The sequence below is a fragment of the Pseudorasbora parva genome, chromosome 5 (genome assembly GCF_024679245.1).
Source record: "Pseudorasbora parva isolate DD20220531a chromosome 5, ASM2467924v1, whole genome shotgun sequence".
In the NCBI taxonomy this organism is placed as follows: Eukaryota; Metazoa; Chordata; class Actinopteri; order Cypriniformes; family Gobionidae; genus Pseudorasbora; species Pseudorasbora parva.
Window position 1 is genome coordinate 46,502,373 of NC_090176.1, and position 20,365 is coordinate 46,522,737.

At 33.9% G+C, this 20,365-nt stretch overlaps 1 protein-coding gene and 1 long non-coding RNA gene across 2 annotated transcripts in view; one reads left to right on the forward strand and one right to left on the reverse strand.

The window, feature by feature from the left end:
• Positions 1 to 20,365, reverse strand: part of col28a2a (collagen, type XXVIII, alpha 2a) — a 41,499-nt gene that overhangs the window by 1,909 nt on the left and 19,225 nt on the right. Inside the window, exons 12-35 of the mRNA XM_067444514.1 lie at positions 18,940 to 19,008; positions 17,935 to 18,003; positions 17,475 to 17,543; positions 14,854 to 14,922; positions 14,477 to 14,545; positions 13,284 to 13,352; positions 13,106 to 13,174; positions 12,063 to 12,134; positions 11,790 to 11,858; positions 11,556 to 11,627; positions 10,454 to 10,522; positions 10,212 to 10,280; positions 9,122 to 9,190; positions 8,364 to 8,432; positions 7,749 to 7,817; positions 7,490 to 7,558; positions 6,342 to 6,410; positions 6,043 to 6,123; positions 5,914 to 5,949; positions 5,284 to 5,320; positions 4,639 to 5,196; positions 3,118 to 3,368; positions 2,819 to 3,023; positions 682 to 873 (exon numbers count right to left, since the gene is read on the reverse strand). Of these exons, the coding sequence (XP_067300615.1) occupies positions 682 to 873; positions 2,819 to 3,023; positions 3,118 to 3,368; positions 4,639 to 5,196; positions 5,284 to 5,320; positions 5,914 to 5,949; positions 6,043 to 6,123; positions 6,342 to 6,410; positions 7,490 to 7,558; positions 7,749 to 7,817; positions 8,364 to 8,432; positions 9,122 to 9,190; positions 10,212 to 10,280; positions 10,454 to 10,522; positions 11,556 to 11,627; positions 11,790 to 11,858; positions 12,063 to 12,134; positions 13,106 to 13,174; positions 13,284 to 13,352; positions 14,477 to 14,545; positions 14,854 to 14,922; positions 17,475 to 17,543; positions 17,935 to 18,003; positions 18,940 to 19,008 (2,539 nt within the window). The remainder of the gene's footprint in view (positions 1 to 681; positions 874 to 2,818; positions 3,024 to 3,117; positions 3,369 to 4,638; positions 5,197 to 5,283; positions 5,321 to 5,913; positions 5,950 to 6,042; positions 6,124 to 6,341; positions 6,411 to 7,489; positions 7,559 to 7,748; positions 7,818 to 8,363; positions 8,433 to 9,121; positions 9,191 to 10,211; positions 10,281 to 10,453; positions 10,523 to 11,555; positions 11,628 to 11,789; positions 11,859 to 12,062; positions 12,135 to 13,105; positions 13,175 to 13,283; positions 13,353 to 14,476; positions 14,546 to 14,853; positions 14,923 to 17,474; positions 17,544 to 17,934; positions 18,004 to 18,939; positions 19,009 to 20,365) is intronic.
• The window catches only part of LOC137075671 (uncharacterized), a 36,451-nt gene continuing 32,210 nt past the window's right edge, over positions 16,125 to 20,365 (forward strand). Inside the window, exons 1-2 of the long non-coding RNA XR_010905081.1 lie at positions 16,125 to 16,182; positions 17,937 to 18,041. This is a non-coding gene — a long non-coding RNA (uncharacterized lncRNA). The remainder of the gene's footprint in view (positions 16,183 to 17,936; positions 18,042 to 20,365) is intronic.

Sequence of the window (20,365 nt, forward strand, 5' to 3'; positions counted from 1 at the left end):
TCATATATAATAAAATATTTAGAATTTCAGTTTTCATTTTAGTTTAAGTTTTAGTAACGTAGTTATTTGCTTTTGTAATTTTTTTCGTTTTTTTCTTTTCTTTTTAAAACATTTATACAGAATAAAACTTTTTATTTTTATTTTAGGATTTCAGTTATAATTTGTAAGTTAAAATTTTTTGATCTAATATTTAGAATAAATATTATTTCCGCTTTATTTTAATTACCTAGATTTAGATTTTTAATCGTTTTAGTTTTAGTTAAAAATAACAACACTTGCCAGAATGAGAAGTGCTTAATAATAAAAAAGATATAATAATTGTAATAATTGCAATAAATAATCCCAACTGTGCTTTTAAGAGAGCTTAACTTGTATTACATATGCATATGCCATGATTATTTTAATTATTTAATTAATTTGATTAATAAATTATTTTAACTCTTGCATTACATTTTATATTTTTTATTGATATTTTTCTATATAAATAGTGATAATATACATAAATGAAATAAAACATATTTAATATAATTGTATTAATTATATATAAATATATAAATATAATATAAAATACTAAATTGTATTATATTTATCAGCCTGTTGATATTTGATGAATATTTATTATCGTCAATATTTATGTTTGATAACAACTGTATTTTTCATGTCTGTAGGAGTGAATAATACCTGTCCTGTTGAGGACACACATCTTCTTGCATTCTTCTTCTGTCTGGAAACGGTTGTCGTTGCCTTGACAGCCTCCGTACCAGAACTGAGCACAAGCGTTTGCCTGTTTGTCGTAGTACCAGCGAATGATGTAATCTCTACAGGAGCCCTGGCTGAGACCGAGCAGACAACGAGGATCCAGGGGAGCTGATTCTGACACACCACCGAAGAAGAGAGAGAAAAGTAAGATCAGTTCACTTCAAAGGTCCTATTAGAGTCTTTAGAGTGTAATGTTGCTCTTTGAGCATGAAAAATGTCTGCAAAGTTACCAAGCACAACATCAGTCCAAAGGGAGTTATTCTCTATGTCAATGTGCACTGTTTCTGAACTCTCCTCCATTGTAGTCTTGAGTTTTCTTCGGGGAATGAAACGTCACAATGTTCCTCAATTAACTCTTGTGCATCCTTATGGACATTTGTGTCCTCTATGAACCTATGTGTCACTTTTTTAAATTGATGCACAAGGGTTAAAGGCACAATATGTTATTATTCACCTCTAGAGGTCGCTTATTTAAAACAAAGCCATGGGTTGATGACTTGTTGATTGCGCAGAATCATAAAACACATGATATATTAAAGTGTGTTTTGGTGTTTCCATGGTTTCCAAAAAATAAAACCAGGGTAACGCAGGTATGATGTTATCAATAGATGGCCCGGGTCCTGGTAAAATCGCTTTTCTCTGGATTTAAACAGTTTTGGAAACATTTGGGATTAGGGGTGTAACGGTACACAAATCTGACGGTTCGGTTCGTACCTCAGTTTTGAAGTCACGGTTCAGTGTGATTTCGGTACAGCAGTTTTACAAAATTGTTTTTATTTATTTTTATTCAACAGTGGTATATATACTGAAAAATATGTGTCCTTAAATAATTCAATTATAACTAAAAGTTTCTTAAAGATAATGCTGTAAACTATATAGGGAGTCCGTACTTAGGCTACACATTGTAATATTAAAGGTTAACAACAGAGCCCAACTTTTAGCCTCAATTAATTTATTTATTTTTAGATCTAATAATCAACACTCATAAGCTTCACAAGGCAGTTTTTGCAATAACTTCTAAATCTAATTATATATATTTTTACTCCAATTCGTTGTTGAAATATAATAATTTATACAACGCTGTCAAATCATGACAGATTTATTTAAGCATGCATTAAATGAACAAGACATCACTAACAGGTTAAGTAGAATATAATGAATATATAGGCTAATTTTGACTTGCCTGAAGTAAATGTGATGCTACGTTGTTCTCAAGCTGTTGTCTTTCCGCAGTTGAAACACCGATTGAGTGATTACATAACATATTATACATTTCAGTAAATTGTAATGTTTCCTCAACATACCTTACGAGATATTTATTCATGTTTATTCTTTAAGAAGAGAGGATCGCGTTCACTCGCGCGCCGCCGCCGTTTGAACTAATGCGTACTTTACTGTGATCAGTCACATAACATTAAAGAGCGTCAAAACAGCATTTATCGTTTGAATTTTGTGACTTTTCTCTGGATTTAAACAGTTTTGGAAACATTTGGGATAATGTAAGTACACAATTCAACAAAATATATAACATTGTTCTAGTGGTTTTTGAATATTTTAATCCAAAAATCGTACATATTGTGCCTTTTAATATTTTTAAAAGGGGTGGGGCCTGGTTGAGTTGCTTCAGTAGTGTGTTGTTACCATGTATGGTTTTTCCACCCCGGATCTAACAGGGTTAGGTAAGGGAAGTGATTTGTTTCCGAAACACACTCAAAGCAGTTCACAGCAATCAAACCAATCACAGACACACTGTTCCACACTGGTCCATCCAATCAGAGCACATTGTGCTTTTTAGAAGGAGGAGCTTCACAGAGACAGGAACTAAACAGAGCGTTACTGACAGACTGGAAAAAGAGGTGAGACAATAATGTAAAATATGTGGGAAAATAAGACCCCCAAAAACAAAATCAAAACTTTATAGAAAGACATAATGGTCCTGAAAAAACAGCATGCAGAACCGTATTAATATGTAGGTGAATCAATTACCAAATGTTCCATTTAGCTGGAGAATGTTGTAATGCAATGTGCACATGCGATGTGCAATGTGTTTCCTTATTACCTTTTATCACTACAGGATGAGGCTGTGCGTTCACATTCACTGAGGTAGAGTGTGTTGCCACTGATGAAGATACTGATGATGAAGATGATGATGAAGAGGTTCCTGGCTGTACAGGTTGGACAGATTTATTGACAACAGCAATGGTGCCTCCACTTTGAGTTTGTGTCTTTATGTCAAGATCCTCTCCTTCATAGTCATTCTCCTCCTGCACAGCAGCCACAACACACAGTCATCACAATCACTTTGCATTAGTTTACAGTATGAATGAAGTTCACATTAAGTTAGTTCTGTTAGTTGACCTGTGCTTTGAGAGGGCCGGGGTTGATGGGAAGAGGGATGCTGTGTCCTCTGCCTCTGTTGTGACCCGCCGCTCTGTCCACTGACTCCTGAAATCTGTTCCCATAAGCATTATTCCTGTACGCGTAAGCTCCTTCTTGACCGTTATTGTAGCCATAGCCATTGTTCCCGTTCAAGCCGTTGGTAATCTGGTTGAAGAAGAGGGCCCCGTTCTCATCCTCACAGAACTGGCTAACCAGTTTAGACTCCAGAGCTGCATAAAGAGATGGACACAGAGCAAGATGCAATTAGTTTCAGCTTGAAACTGTTTAAATAACAATTGCAGTCTTCATAAGGCTGTTATGAAATTAATCAACATTGTGAATATAGCAATCTTGAAGAGCGTATCATTAAACTAAGCATGAGTTAAGACTTGTTTAGAGATGTTTAAATAGTGCCTGGGGGAAAATACGGTTCAAATTAAGAATATTTATTCATTTTAGGGAATCAGTTCCCAAATTTCCAGTTCAATGAATTGATTCAGAACTTAAAAAAGGTTTGTACCAATCAAATGCCACTCAGAAATGTGTTTTTCATTTATTAAAATGTCTATTTGTAGGTATGTTTTACTGTTTATTGTTATATTGGTGCATGTGCATAAAAATATATAAATATATCAAATTAGAAAACCTGCCTTGATTATTTTAACACGATTTTTGTAGTATTTTAGTTCTTGCATTACAAAATTTCAGTGTAATTTGTGACAATGGCTGTTATAAAAACATATTTAATTAAATCGTATCATTTATTACTTTGTATTATAAATTATAATTTTATTGTATTTTTCAGCCAATTGACCTTTTATTGTCAATATACATTTTTGACTTGTGAAAAATTCTCTCTCTCTCTCTCTCTCTCTCTCTCTCTCTCTCTCTCTCTCTCTCTCTCTCTCTCTCTCTCTCTCTCTCTCTCTCTCTCTCTCTCTCTCTATATATATATATAGATATATATATAGTATAAATATATTATTTGTTTTCTGTTATGAACTATATATTTTTAATTTTTTTAATTAAATTTTTTTCAGCCTACTGACAATATTCAATATCGTCAATGTAATATTATATGTTACATTTATTACCATTTTATTATTGTATATTATAAAATTATATATATTTTTACCTTTATTTTTTATTCTAAATTATACAATATTATTTTATCATTTCAATTCCCTCATTGTTTTATATTTAAGCATGTCGACAAGATTTAATTTTGCCATTGTTAGTTTAATAACAATTATATTATATTATTAATTTATAAATATAATTGTTATTATATTTTTCAGCCTATTGACTGGCATACATGTCAACATTTATGTACAATCATTGAATACAACATATATTTATTTGTTATATTACATTTAATATAATTTATTGTTGATTATTTTATATTATAAAATAAAATGTATTAGTTATATCACCCAGGCCAATATGCAGTTATAAAATAAATACAAATTTCTCTGTGCATATAGGCTATTTTTCTCTCACCTGGCAGCGTGTTGTAGTCATCAATGAGGAACATGTGTTCACTGTCAGGGTCCGAGGCGATGAGGTTGAGCTCCCTCAGGAACTCTGCTTGCGTCGGGTCAGAGGTGTTCACGATACCCAGCGCATACATTTCAATATTCGCCACTTGAGCTTCACGTACTGCAATATCCAGCTTAACAGATTCCCTTTTATCCGTTTGTCCATCCGTAATGACGATGGCCACTTTCCTGACACCGTTTCTGGCGCTGTAAAAGGCCTCTTGTGTGGCTTTGCGGATGGCAGTGCCAGTATAGGTGCCCTCTCCCATGTAAGGCATGTTCCTGATGGCCTTCTTCACATCCTGCTTTGTCATATACCGGGCCAGGTTAAACTCCAGATGGACGTCCAAACTGTAAAGAATGAGACCGATTCTCGTGGCATTACGGCCCACTGTGACGCGGTCCACCAAGGCTGTGACAAAGTCCTTGATGATCTCAAAGTTTTCCGGGCCCACGCTCTCAGAGCTGTCGATCACAAACACCAGCTCCATGGGCCTTTCCTTGCACTTAATGCCGCATCCTAGAAATACATGAAGTCATATCATGACACACCTGTTTTTTCATTATCAAATCATTTACTTTGTCATATTTAAAATCTAAGACTCACCACAAATCTCCTTGATCAGCTTGATTATGTCTTCTCTCTGAAAAATCATTACAATTATTGAATTTACTAGTATTTAAGTAAATTGAGTGCATATGGTTGCAGTTTTCCAAATATTAACTCTTTAACAAGCTTGATTATGTCTTCTCTCAAGAATCATTAAAAATGGCTAAAATTTCTAATATTTAAAATCCATATGGTTGCATAGTTGTTCTAAAATGAACCTCCTTAATCAGCTAGATGGTCTTTACTCTGAAAATCATAAAAAAATTTTTACTGTACTTGCTAATATTTACAATGCATATGGTTGCATAAGTTTTTTTAAAGATTAACTCAAGCTTGATTATGTCTTTCCCGCTAAAAAAACATTGAATATGACTAAATTTACTAATATTTACAATGCATTGTATGGCTTTACTTTGATTAATCATTTACAAATTATTGTATATGCTAATATTTACAATGCATATGTTGCATAGTTTAAATAAAATTAACTCCTTAAAGCTGTATTGTCTTTTCTCTGAAAAAAAAATACAACAAAAAAAAAATGCATATGGTTGCACTGCGTTCCTAAATTTAACATCTACTAAAATGAATCTACAGTTGAAAAGATGTGAATGTGTTTGATTTTACCGTGAGTCCTTGTTCGCCTTTGATTCCTTGTCTTCCCTAAAGGAGCAGATTTAATGTAGGATGTGATTTATCATTTACACTGTCTGCTCTTTGCACAAAGGATGGTTTATAGTAACTAAATGAACTCACAGCCAGTCCTGGAGTCCCTGGGTCTCCGAAGTCACCTTTCGTTCCTTTGTAGCCCCTCTCCCCAGGCAAACCACGGTCACCCTGTACGAGAGAGATACAGATGAATGGGGTCATAGCACATATATTTTCTAATAATAGACTATTTTTCATCAAAAAATAATTCATCTTTCTGACCCTTTTTTATTATGACCTGAACTAAACAGGTTGTTTTATGCTACTGTGCCTTTAAGACATCTATGTAACATTTTATATATATAAAACTCCCCATCTTCTTAAATTATCATGATCTAAATTGTCACCTTGGAGCCTGGAAGTCCCTCTCCTGATGGGCCCCTCGGTCCTGTCACTCCAGGAGCCCCCTGATCCCCCTGATGGATTCAACAAACAATGTTATTCTCTCTTTTAAACGTAGCATGGCCTTGGACACCATGCCATTACATTCCAGTACAGGGTGGCAATATTGAATCGTCATGATTTTGGTGCTGCTGAGATAAAATGACATCATGATAGTATACATTTTTAAAGTGTTGATATTTAAAGCTGCAGTCCGTAACTTTTTGGACTCTAGTGATTAATAAACAGAACTGCATCTTGCGGAAGAACATTGCAGCCGGAGCTACTTCTCTCTGTTTATGTCTATGGCGGTTCACGCAGGGACTGTGCTCCTCCGCAGCGGTACCTACCAGTCTGGCCTGAAATAGTCCCAATATAAATACTTATTATAAGTGTACCATAATGATTCAGGGTAAGACAAAAACACAGTTTGGAAAATGGATTCATGTTGTACATTCTCATTATATAATTTTTGTAAATCTTGAACACAAAAAAAAGTTACGGACAGCAGTACATTTACTTTTTAATTTTTTCTATATCATACTATATTATTTTATTATTTTATATTTTATCACATTATATTTCAGCCAAAGATTCAATATTGCCATAATTTGTTTTATAACAACAAATATGTAAAATTATATTTTAAACAAATTATACTACCGGTAATTTTTCTTGAATAATTAAGATTTTCTGTTTTTGTCTCATATGCTCATAAAGGCTGTATGTATTTGATCAAAAAAAACAGTACAAATCTAGTAATATTGTAAAATAATATTATATATTTTTAGGATTAAATATATACATATTTATTCCTGTGATGAATGATGAACATTCAGCTTTGATCACAGGAATACATTTCATTTTCAAATATATTCAAACAGAAAAAAACGGTTATTTTAAATTGTAATATTTCACAATTTTACTGTATTTTTTTAATCAAATAAATGCAGCCTATGTGAGTATAAAAACTTTCAAAAACATTTGAAAATTTGGATTATTCCAAACTTTTGATTGATAAAAAAATAGACAAATATCCAGACTGAATGTCACCAAACCGCTGTAAAATATCAAGGTATAATTATTTTAGCTGTGTTGTAGCTAGTTAACCTACTTTGTGTCCCTGGATACCTTCCCCTGGAGGTCCGTGTGGCCCTGGAGGACCTGGCCTTCCCATGTTGCCCTGAAACAGCAATCCAGCAGAATTAATGAGGGCAGAACAGACGGCTTGTCTTCCTCAATCGCCACAGCAACACAGACAGACTCCCAATGCATGCTTGTTCAGACCTCTTGTTCTGGACGTGTGAGGCGTGCAGTATCACAGTTTCATTACTGTAGTCAGGGAGATTTATGGGAATAAATATCAATCTTACCGGCTGTCCTTGCAGTCCTTCACCAGGTGGTCCTGGCAAACCAGGCAAACCCCTGAATCCAACATCTCCCTGAAGAGAAATGAAACCATTTAAATACATTCCTACTGTGTGGTACATTTTCCTGTTACAATCTTAATATATTGAACTTAAGTGTACATACAATTTGTTATAAGTTAGACCTGAAATTTTAAACATCTAATCTATTTAAACCAATGATAAACTGGCAAAATTGTAATTTTTTAAATTATTGCAAGTGCTTACTAATTTTTGTTCTTTCTGTCATATAAATATTTTTCAAACACATTTTTTTTAGGAATATTGATTTAATTGATAATCAGTTTAACAGGCCTTTTTCTGTCTTCAATATCACATTGCATCACGATTGATACATTTATAGAATTCATAATTTCAAATAATGATTAAAGATACCAAAATTAACTTCAATCCCTCACTAAGAAATGACTAGCTTATTTAGCTCCTTATTTCCATTCTTGTCATTGTGTAATTAATCAAGTCGTAGTCAATAAAGTTTAAGTGTCCGAACACACTTCAGAAAGTCAGAAATGACCCTCATATGTCATCATAAATATATGCAGGATCAAGTGGTAACTTCACCTTTGGTCCAGGAATGCCAATGCCCTCAGGCCCGGGCTCACCTTGAGGGCCAGGTAAACCAGGCAGACCCTGTGTAAGGTAACACACATGCTCAAATACTAGCAACAAACCTTAGTATGGGAACTGCGATAAAAAAATGTCTTAGAAATGTGTCTTTTAGGTGATGAATAAGCATAGAGTGATGCTTTAAAGGGGTGGTTGCATGCGATTTCACTTTTTTAACTTTAGTTAGTGTGTAATGTTGCTGCTTGAGCATAAACAGTATCTGCAAAGTTACAGCACTGAAAGTTCAATGCAAACGGAGATATTGTCTTTTAAAGTGATGGTAGTTTATTGCCTACAAAAACGGCCGGTTTGGACTACAACGAGCTTCTTCCTGGTTGGTGACATCATAAACCCTTGCTAGTCTCCGCAGATGTGACTTCTGCCTGTAATGGGAAGGGGCGTGGCGTTTCCGGACAACCTGTGCTTGGCACTTTAGCCAATAAAAATACAGGAAACTACATTTGTCCATCTGACCAATCTAAGACCATTGCGTTTTTCAGAGGGATGGGCTTCATAGAAGCAGGAAGCAAACGAGACGTTCACAGGACAGTGGAGACAGCGATGTGGAATAAAGGTCAAATATAAGAAAAATACGGCGTTAAAAAAAAAGAAGAAGTATTAAGACATGTTATACTGCGCCCCATAAACACATCCAAGCCTAAAAAAAACACGGAACCACCGCTTTAAATACAGATCTAAAAATTGCTGCTTACCACTGGACCAGGGAATCCTTCACCTTTAGGCCCAAACGGTCCGGGTGGGCCTGCGTTCCCTCGATCACCCTAAATGTGATCATGTGATATAGAGAAAACATATATAAGAATAAAGGCTGCATGTATTTAAATATACAGTAAAAACAGTTATATTGAGAAATATTATTACAATTTAAATTGATAACAACTAAGCTGCAAATCATCATATTAGAAGGCACTGAAGATTGGAGTAATGATGCAAAATTAAGCTTTGCATCACAGAAACAAATTACATTTTCAAATATATTAATATGGAAAACAGTGATTTTAAATTGTAATATTTCACAATAAAACGTTTTTTACTGTATTTTTGATCAAATAAATGAAGTGGTGAGGAAAAGAGATTTCTTTCAAAACCATTATTTTTGTGATCAAAGCTGAACCATTACCAAAAAAATCATAATTATCTCAGACTTTTTACTGGTAATTAAAAATATTTAAATGATTCCAAACTTTTACTGGTAATTAAAAAAATCTAAATTATTTCAAAAAATGTACCGGTAATGAAAAAAAATCTAAATTATTATTATTATTATTATTATTATTACTACCTACTACTACTATTACTATATTACTACCTACTACTACTATTTAACCAGGAGGAAAAAAAACTCACTGAGATTAAAATCTCTTTTACAGGCGTGTCCTAAAATATTTCAAACTTTTTACTGGTAATTCAAAAAATTATTCCAGAAAGTTCACTGATATTTAAAAAAAATCGTAATTATTCCAAACGTTTACCCGGTAGTAAAAAAAAAAAAAAAATCTAAAATATTCAGAATTTTTTACCAGTAATTTAAAAAAAAACGTAATTATTCAAATGTTTTACTGGTCAAAAAAAAAAAAAAAAAAAAAACTAAATTATTCCAAACTTTTCACCGGTAATGAGAAAAAATTTTTTTTCCAACTTTTTCACCAGTAATAAAAAAAATAAAATAAAAAATATATATATAAATATATATATTCCAATTACACCAATTTCCCCGGTTATATTAATTCCTTTCGCTAATTTTCTTCAGTGTTTTACAGATTACAAAAAAAAAAGGTGCACCTTTGGACCAGGCAAGCCGTAACCAGTCTCTCCCATCGGCCCGGGAGGACCCGTGGGTCCCACATCACCCTGAAGGCACAAGGAGATGAGGTCATAGCATTACTGAACTGTGTTTTATTGCTAAGTTGGCAGTGATGAATGTGAAATAGAAACGTTCTGATTCATTGTGCTGGCAGTGGTCCATTAACACGACCTGCCAGCCTGTGGGGATCAGCACAGTTGTAGTAGCTTGGCTTTGTTACCTTTGGTCCTGCAAGAGCTCGTCCAGGTAATCCTGGCATGCCCAGCCTTCCTGATGTGCCTGGCTCTCCCTGAAAGGCAACAGTATAATGTTCCAATGATGTAACTGCATAACTTCTTCAACTATGTGTAAAACCCCAAGCATTGTATCGCACAGTTACTTCAACAATGATAGGTTTTATAAGCTTGGAGCCAATCTCAAATCTTGCACATCCATCTCTCACATTTTTACATTTTTGTTTTAATTAGTTTTTGTTTTATTTTTGTTTTAATTAGTTTAATCTTATTATATTTAGTTCCTTCAGTTACCCAGTTATTTAGTTATATTTAGTTACCACATAAACCAAGTTATTTTTCTCCCTACACTCTTGAATTAGCACAAATCTCTTAAATATTTTATAATAAATATATACTGTTCAAAAGTCTGGGTCAGCAAGATTTTTTAAATGTATCACCGAGGTTGCATTTATTTACAGTTTATTTACAGTAAAATACAGTAAAAACACTAATGTTGTGGAATATGATTACAATTTAAAATCACTGTTTTCTATTTGAATATACTTTCAAATGTAATTTATTCCTGTAATCGAAGCTGAATTTTCAGCATCATTACTCTAGTCTTCAGCATCGCATGATCCTTCAGAAATCATTTCTTATTATAATCAGTGTTGTGCTGCTCTATATATTTGTGGAAACCATTATGTATTTTTTCCAGGATTATTCAATAAATTGAAAAGAACAGCATTTATTTGAAATAGACATTTGTAACATTATAAAAGTCTTTACTGTCACTTTTGTTAATTTCTTTTTGAGTCATTGCTGGATAAAAATATAAATTTCTTTGACCCCAAACTTTTGAACAGTAGTGCCATAGTTCATATATTGCTAAATATATTGTATTTTATACTTATAACCAATGGCTATGTCAAAAGTTTTACTGGAACTATTATTTTGATTAAATTATTTGTGATGCTTCATGAGTTCACACTCGTGTAATTTTGTCTTTGCTTAGTTATTTGACATGTTATTTAATCATTTTTGTAATGTCTATGGAGAAAATGGGAAACTACATCCAAAACCAAAGTTTCACTCTGATGTACTCACCTTTGGTCCTGAGGGGCCACTTATGCCCGGAGAACCTGGCAACCCTCGAATGCCACGTTGGCCCTGATCTCCCTATTACGATTAAAACATAGAATATCAATCAACACATCCTGTAGGTTATATGTGATGTGATATATTACATGTGACATGTGATGCGTTTTTTGACATTTGTCAAATGACAATCACAAAACTCTGACACATAATGAATATTAAAAAGATTAATGAATGAAGTACCTTCTCTCCTTGAGTGCCAATTCCTGGAGCCCCTTCAGGTCCCCTCAAACCTGATGCCCCAGGCTCACCCTGATTGAAGTGAAACACAATGGAAGGAATATAATGTCTTGCCCATTGGGTTTTGAGATGCATTTAAAACCTGCTTCAATACGTTGTTGGCTTATTTGCTAAGAGACAAATCTAATATCTAAGAGAAAATTAAAAACAGCACAACCCTCAATCACATGAGATGCATCAGTTCACAGTAGTTCAGACATCAGAAAGTTTCGCTACCTTTTGTCCCGGAGCACCGTCCTCCCCGGGAAGTCCAGGTACCCCAGCCAGCCCAGATGCACCAGGCTCACCCTGAAGAAATAATATCAGGGGTATTCAATTAAAGCTCCTAGAGGTCTGGCCTCTATATTTCCTTCCCAGCAGAGGTCCAGACAATACTTTTTTGGAGCAGGTATACACTTCCATTGGGGTATAGCTGCAGTACTTTGTAAAAGAAAAAATCCTAAACAGTCAAAACAGTCATCAAAGATGAGAATATTGGGCCCAAGCAGTGATGTCTGAGAAATTTTTACCAATATTTAAAAAAGAAAAGTAAATATCTCTCTCAACTGGATTTGAATATAAAAAGGATAGATCAGATGTTTTATCAGGCTATTTTTTACCTTGGGACTGAGAAAACACACTGGGGGTGCAGGGTTTACTTCTTAAGAAAGGTATGGGCCATTTTTATATTTTGCACAAAGTAATGAACTACTAATAACAACGTACATAATCTAATAATCAAATCACTCATCATGAGCACCTCAAAATGATTTTCCAAATTATAATATTGTTTATTAGTGTTTTAGCAAAAGTATCAATTTTTTGGTACTGTTGTTAGAATAACCATGCCGTCTGCGCTCAATGTGGCACGTTACCTCTTTAGCAAGAGAGAGAGCAGTAATGCGCATGGATCGGAAAAGGCTTGAATAAAGCGCGTTTGGCTCTAGATAAAATATTGGATGTATAGGATGCAGCAAGAAGGACCACGAATGAACGCTTGTTCTGTGAGGCGCTCCGTTGTCTTGACGTGCTGCTCACTTTGAATTGTAAAATGCCGCAATTATGTCCGGCGGTCCAGATGGAACCAAGCTGGGGTCCAGAACTGGATCGCGGTCCGCCATTTAAACACCACTGCTTCAGGAACTCTATAGAATACGTTACTCATTTTCTGTCCCTTTCTGAATTCGGAATTATGCTTCAGACACATCACTAAATTCTTCATCATGGTTTAAAATTAGTTTTTAAAGCATTCCTTAATTAAGCTTATTAAGAATACAAACCTTTGAGCCAGGTTCGCCCTGCCCTCGCTCTCCTGGTGACCCCAACTCTCCTGGTAAACCTTGTTCTCCCTAGAAAAATGGAAAATAGTCAAAAGACAACACCAAGAACAAATGTTATGCTTCCTTTTTCAGTTTGCTATGAATTACATTATTCTCGTCAGTCTTTAGCAGTACTAACCTTGGGACCAGGGAAGCCCTCTCCTGGCGGTCCTCTGCCTCCTGGAGGCCCCCTCGGACCCTCAACACCCTAAAATTGAGACATATTACATTAGAAAACCTAACATTTAACATCACTAATAATAACTGGGCTAGAAATATTTTACAATGCTTTTAAAAAACATTATAGGAAACGTCTTTCATTTGGATGGTTTTGGTAATAGGTAATATATAATCATACATATACATACATTAAAAATAGACTGGTACTGTAAATGTAATGGCCAAAAGGGATATTTATCTTAAATTATCTTACAAGTTTGATTAAACTATCAAAATTGAAGTAAAAAATTAAAAGAGGTACAATCTGGCAAAATTATTTGGCAAAAAAAGGTTAAGTACAGGTTTTATTTTACTATTACAAAAAAACAAAACAAACAAAAAAGTTTTTCCTTACAGGATAAAGCATACCATGACTACAACATCATCGGTTATTAATATTTTGTTGGTTCTCTCGTTTTTTAATGTGTTCATAGTTTCTTTGAATGACATCCAATTATGTCTGCACAATTTTTAATGTTTCATTGCGTTTTGACTCCAAACAATATGATTATAAAATCTTTTTTTTTTTTAAATCGTATTAATATTTGCATAAAGGTTGAAGATGTCAATTTTCCTCAGCTGTGACATTGCTTTTTTACTATTATTATTTATTGTTTTATATATTCCTGGATTAACTGAAAAATGTGATTCTATGGGGTATTCTCACAAAAATGCGTATAAATAGTACGAGTGTGCAATGTCGTGGAATGTATACGCCAGAACTCATTTTGCATTTTATGGCGTATTATACATACGAACCCCCCACCCCACCACCCTAAACCTACCCAAGCGCGTGTCATATATACGCCCCACTACCCTAAACCTACCCAAGCGCGTCATATATACATATGCGTATACATTCCACGACATTGCACACTCGTACTATTTATACGCATTTATGGCACACTGAGTTTAGGATTGAATTTGTAACGTTTAAATAACAAAATAATAGATCAGGAGTGCCCAATCCTGTTCCAGGGGAATAGACAATCTATCTGTTTATGGCAAAGTGCAGTTTAACAGATAAGGACAACATTATTTATACAGTATGTTGTAAAATAATGCTGTTTCATGTTAAGAACACACAAGTGAAGAAGGAACACATTGTCTCACCTTTTCACCCTGAATGCCAAGGCCTGTAAGTCCAATCGGTCCTGGCAAACCTGGAGGCCCCAGCTCACCCTGAGGATACAAAGAGGATGGTCAGTTTCAGATGGTACAGCCCTAAAATATCCTGAGAATTTTGGGTTAAAGAAATGACTAGTGTTTTATTCATTTCTAGCAGGTGAGCAGGACTCATTTTTCCCACAGTAATTTGAGCTGTACCGCCCTCCCATCTGCTCTTTCTTGCCCTCTATCACGGTCCAATCAGTCCCCAGCATTTAAGTGAGAACATATGGCCACTTTACATCCTCCATTAAGCCTTTTGTGTGTCATAGATGGTGTGGTTAAGTGAAGTCCATTCATGGGCTGATATATTTATAGCCCACCTTATCGCCTTTGATTCCCAGACCCGGCTGTCCTCTTGGTCCCTTCGGCCCGTCCAGACCCCGGTCCCCCTGTCAAACAAAAGAGGTGTCATCAGCCCAGTGTCTCTGAAATGCTAACCTTTCTTTCTCCACCATTCAGATGCATTTACTGCACTGCACGTATTGCTTCTTTGTCTATAGAAAACGTTCACTATAGGATTTCCGACTGATAATAATACAGTGCAATCCCCCAATCCTCAATTGTTTTTATAAAGTGGCTCAATTTGTCTGATGCTTGGTTGAACTAATGAGGATTGAATGAGAGCTAATCCAGGATTTGTTGATTTGGGTTTTATTTTAATATAATAAACACTAGGCCTACTTAACAGACATCAAAATAAAACCACTGATTAATCCAAGTATTATTTATATACTATTGTAGTATTTGTTAAATTAGTTAAATTATTTTTTTAAATTAGCTTTTAAATTTTCAGTTTTCATCAAAATATTTTTGTAGCTATTTTAATGATTTAGTTTTATACATTTTGTTATAATCTGTTATTTTCTGTTATCATTATTTAAAAAATATTTATATTTAGCTTTAATAAAAAATGATTTAGGTTTAATAATTTTGTAGTACTTCAACTTATTTACGGTATTTCAGTTAGTTGCTATGCCCACATTTCATTTTCGTTTTACATTTATAAGTTATTTGATGTCAGCTTTTATTTTATTTTTATTTTTTTACTAAAAAACTTAAATATAAAGAATTATTATAAAGATTTATGATAATGGATGCATTTGATACGTCTAGAGCACTCATGAATCCAAAGTAATAAACACATTTTATTTTAAGACTTTTACCTTTTAGCTGGTAATATACATCTCTATCTTCTGGGAAAATGGACCAAAAATATTGATCACACATCTTGCATTCATGGTCGTATCCAAATCAAAAACACCCCAGAATCTTCTTCCCCTAATGCTAATATCACCTGACACTGAACGGGTAGCAAACTGGTAGCAAATCGTTGTTCATTGAGGTAAACTAAAGGCTATTGGCTAATTGACGAGGCATTTAATATGTCCCGCCTCAACTTCCTGTTTTAATGGGAAATACATAAACACAGGAAAGAAAACTGCACTGGATAAAACATTTCATGACGATATATATATATATATATATATATATATATATATATATATATATATATATATATATATATATATATATATATATATATATATATATATATATATATATATATATATATATATATATATATATATATATATATATATATATATATATATATAGAAGCTTCAGAAGCAAAATTGGTGTTAAAACGGGTAAGTTCAGCTCATTCATGTGAATCAGTTCAAACTGTTTGAATGAATTGGTTCAATGAATACTGAATATCATCATAAAGTGATATAATTAAGCTACTGTATGAAGGTCAAAGCGTGAATCAAGTTTAGTGACAACATGTTACAATATTTACATAGTACTTTACACAAAATCCATAAGCTTGCAATTTGATTCTGATCTTGATTCAATATCGATTCCTTTAGATAAATATTAGTTACAGTTGCTACATGTTAATTTTTCACAAGCAAAACATTTCTCACTATGCTATAAACATACAAGGAGCCCTGACAGCTTGTATTATTATTTAAGCTTAAAATTAACAATTAAAATTTATATAATGCGTTTTTTTAAATAATGAAGATATATATTTGATTAATGATCTGTGTAATATAGTATCGTACGTAGTGCATATATTTAGCAAAATACTCCTCTATAGTAATTTTTTCTGGCTAACTAATGTGCTACTATGGGCATTAAATGGCTTTCCTGAGGTAAATGTAACAATATTATGTGACTTTATTGTTCTCCAGCTTTTTTATTGACAGTAAAATACTGATTGGTTTATTACATGATACGTTTGGGTAAGTTGTACTGTATCTTTCAACATAATGTTCTTTTTTGTTTATTAACTATTAACTAGTAGTAAAGAGGAAGATATGATCAGTTCACTTGCTTGAGGGGCCACAGATCTGTCACGTGACATTTAATAGTGCCACGGTATTTCTTGTTTTAATTTCTTAATTAAACTGACAGAATTTAAAAACTGCCAATTTGATATCAAAAGTAACCTGCTCTGTCTTGTCTGTCGGTGTCATTGTCCTCTTTGCTTCGCGATTTTTGAAAATGTATGTGTGGCGTGAGAACAGTGTCAAATGCGTGAGAGTTGGCAGCCTTTCTAATGCTTTCGCTTATATTTTATATGCAGCTCTGGCTTTGATGTAGGTCTAGTTAGATTGCTAACATTAGATAGATTACAAAGAGGAAGGAAAGGAAATGGATCCATTAAGTTTTGTCTCGTGTCCTCAGGCTGGTAAAACTCAGCTAAATTATCTCTGAACATACATTAATTAATAGCCTTGGGTTTTGAAATGAAGTTTTACCAGGGGACTTTAAGCCTCTAATGAGGTATATTTAAAAACTATTTTGCATTTGTTTACTTAGATCTTCTCAGATTGCCTTTGGCTGCTGAAAATCTCCAGCTAGATTAAAGAGCAGAGCGTGACATTAGTGAGAACTTGGCTTTGATATGTGTGTGTGTTTGGGCTAACTTTACCTTTGGACCTGGAAAACCCTCTCCTTGTGGTCCTTTTTCACCTTGTACCCCCTGTGGCCCTTGAGGCCCCTGATTTAATGGAGAGATTTGAAATTTCATATAGCACCACAATGCACGAACATAATCTAATCACACATAATGAGCCAAATTAATTGACTGTATTAATTGTACTTTAGTGGTTTTTGTATGAAGGCATTTTCTTTGAAATGATTTTAAACATGGTAAAAAAAAAACATGTGTTAAATGCACTGATCATTATATAGATCGGTGGTTAAATGGAGCTGAGACTCCTACATTCTTATCAAATTAGCAAAAATATTTAATAATTTCATATGTAAGGGACAGGGTAGCATGTGTAGATCTTTATGCATGAAGTGTGTTTAAATTCTGTACAAATCTATGGGTGTAAATTCAGTGTGGGCTGTTGTGAAAGCTGAATATTTCTGACTTGTATACTTACAGGCAGACCCGGCTCGCCTATGCCTGGTGGACCCGGAGGACCTAGTCTTCCCTGAAATCCCATATCTCCCTGCAGACCGATCAAAGTGAACAATTCAGGAGAAAAGAGTAAGAAATATGACTGCATATCTGCAAAACACACACAATGAGGTTATAAAGAAATTAACCCTGTAAACCCTTTTTTTTTTAAAAACATGAAAAGTCAGAGATTTTTTTTAAAAATTGAACTTTTAGGCAAAATCTAAAAAAATAAATATATTTGATAGATCAGTCTTTTATGGCTCATATAGTATGATAGTGAGAATATGGAGCTCCTACTTAAGGAAGAGGCCCAAATTGAGAAACGATATGCAATTTGGTGCAGCTGCTGTTTTGGGTTAAAAGTAAGATGAAATTTGGATAGCTTTTAATTTAAATCAATGATATGTTTATAACAGTATAGCAGATCACTTGCATTAAATGCATATAGATATCAGTTGTGACTCTATATCACCCAATTATATATCTTAGTAAGGGGATATTTAAATTCATAGTTTTACAATCAAAGCTTTAATTTTGAGGGGCAGAACACATAATGCAGTGTAATAAGTGTCTTTCCTGTAGCTCAATGAGTAGAGCATGGCGCTAGCAACGCCAAGGTCATGGGTTCGATTCCCAGGGAAAGCAAGACTTGACAAAAATGTAAAATGTGTACCTTGAATACAATGTAAGTCGCTTTGGATAAAAGCGTCTGCCAAATGCATAAATGTAAATGTAAATGTAATACAATTACGATTCAAAGGCCTTGTGGATCATATTTGATACTCATTTTAACATGATTTTAAAAAAGTTGCTTTAGTCCAGTTAGTTCATCTAGACATATTTCTAACAAAATAAAAGTTATTCTTTTCAAGGCTTAGAGACCAGGCATTTTAAGAGGTTTTTCCCCCAGCTATAAAGTCTGCTTGTTTGAGGTGATTTTAAAGAATTTAAGTGTATTTAAATATAAAAGGTATATGCAGCTGACCTTTGGTCCAGGAAGTCCAATTCCACTGTCGCCCTGTATTCCAGGTGGGCCAGCAGGGCCACGGTCACCCTGTGATTACAAACAAAAGCAACAAATATCTAATTTATTATTTATGAATATCACATTCATTGCTACTTGTAGAAATACATTTTTCATTGTGTAAAAATTTACGAGCAAGTTTCTTGCAAGTGTCAAGTATTAAATATGTAGTTATATAAATGTTTAAGTTTAAATTTAAATTCACGTTCTGCATTGAAGGAATATTCTGTGTTCAGCTTGGACAGTATCTGTTGATTATCACTAAAAATAATTTAAAATCGTCCCTCATTTTGTACAAACATAACTTAAAATTTTGCTGACAGAAATCCCCTTACAATGGATCCACTTCCACTAAAAGCACATGACTGTCAACAAGCTGAATTTATTTTCTTTTGGAAATTGACAGCAGGCTACAGATTCTTTCAATAGGGCTTAAGTTGAATTTAACCAGGAATGTTCCTTTTACATAAGAACACGATATGATGTTGATACAAAATGATGATACTCAAACTTCATAGCTTCCAGTAGATTACCTTACCATACATTAATATGCATTGTGTATGTGTATGTGTATGTGTATATGTATTGTATAATATATAACTAATAATTATTATAAATAAGGATTAGAGTAGGGTTACCCTGACCCTAACCCTAACCAGAAATGTTGGATTCTTTACTATTCCTGTCCATATTTAAAGTATTGTTCATTATCGGCTTATTTTAAGCATCATTTTCAAATAGGACCATATAGAGATTAGCTGCTAAAATAAAAAAAAGTAGTTCAGTTAAATCTGCTCATGACATTTACAGTTTTCTTGTCCACATGCTGGAAATTCTCTTTGTTCATGTCATCTGCGTGTCTGTGCATGAAGAGAACACATTTATATTTTGCTCAGTATTTTTCCATCATGCACATTTCTACTGTTATTAGTGACAATAATCTCTACCACCCACAGACCAACCCTGACCTGACAAGCACTTTCTAGCAAATCTCACTTTACAATCTAATTTTGGTTGACTTTTAACCTTGGTAGTAAGGGTTTATTATTATTCATATAATAGTCTATGATTGTGGTATCATCTATTTTTAGATGAATACCTCTAAAAACAAAACCAGGTGTGGTCTTACAGTCGGTGACACTAGTTTTGTGAACCTGTGTATGTGTAATGAAGGATCCCTGGCTAGCGAGGACATCTGCAGTGCTGCTTAAATCTCTGAATGCTTCCTGCAGTTAAATTAAACAAGGGGAAACTACAGGCAGAGCAGCAGGTTTCCCTAACAGGCATCTATTAAAGGAAATCCAAAACGTGTTAAAACACGACCCTTTTTTTGAGCGCAAGACATACTCAAACTAAAATGGTTGCATTTTGTGAACCCTTTGCACTG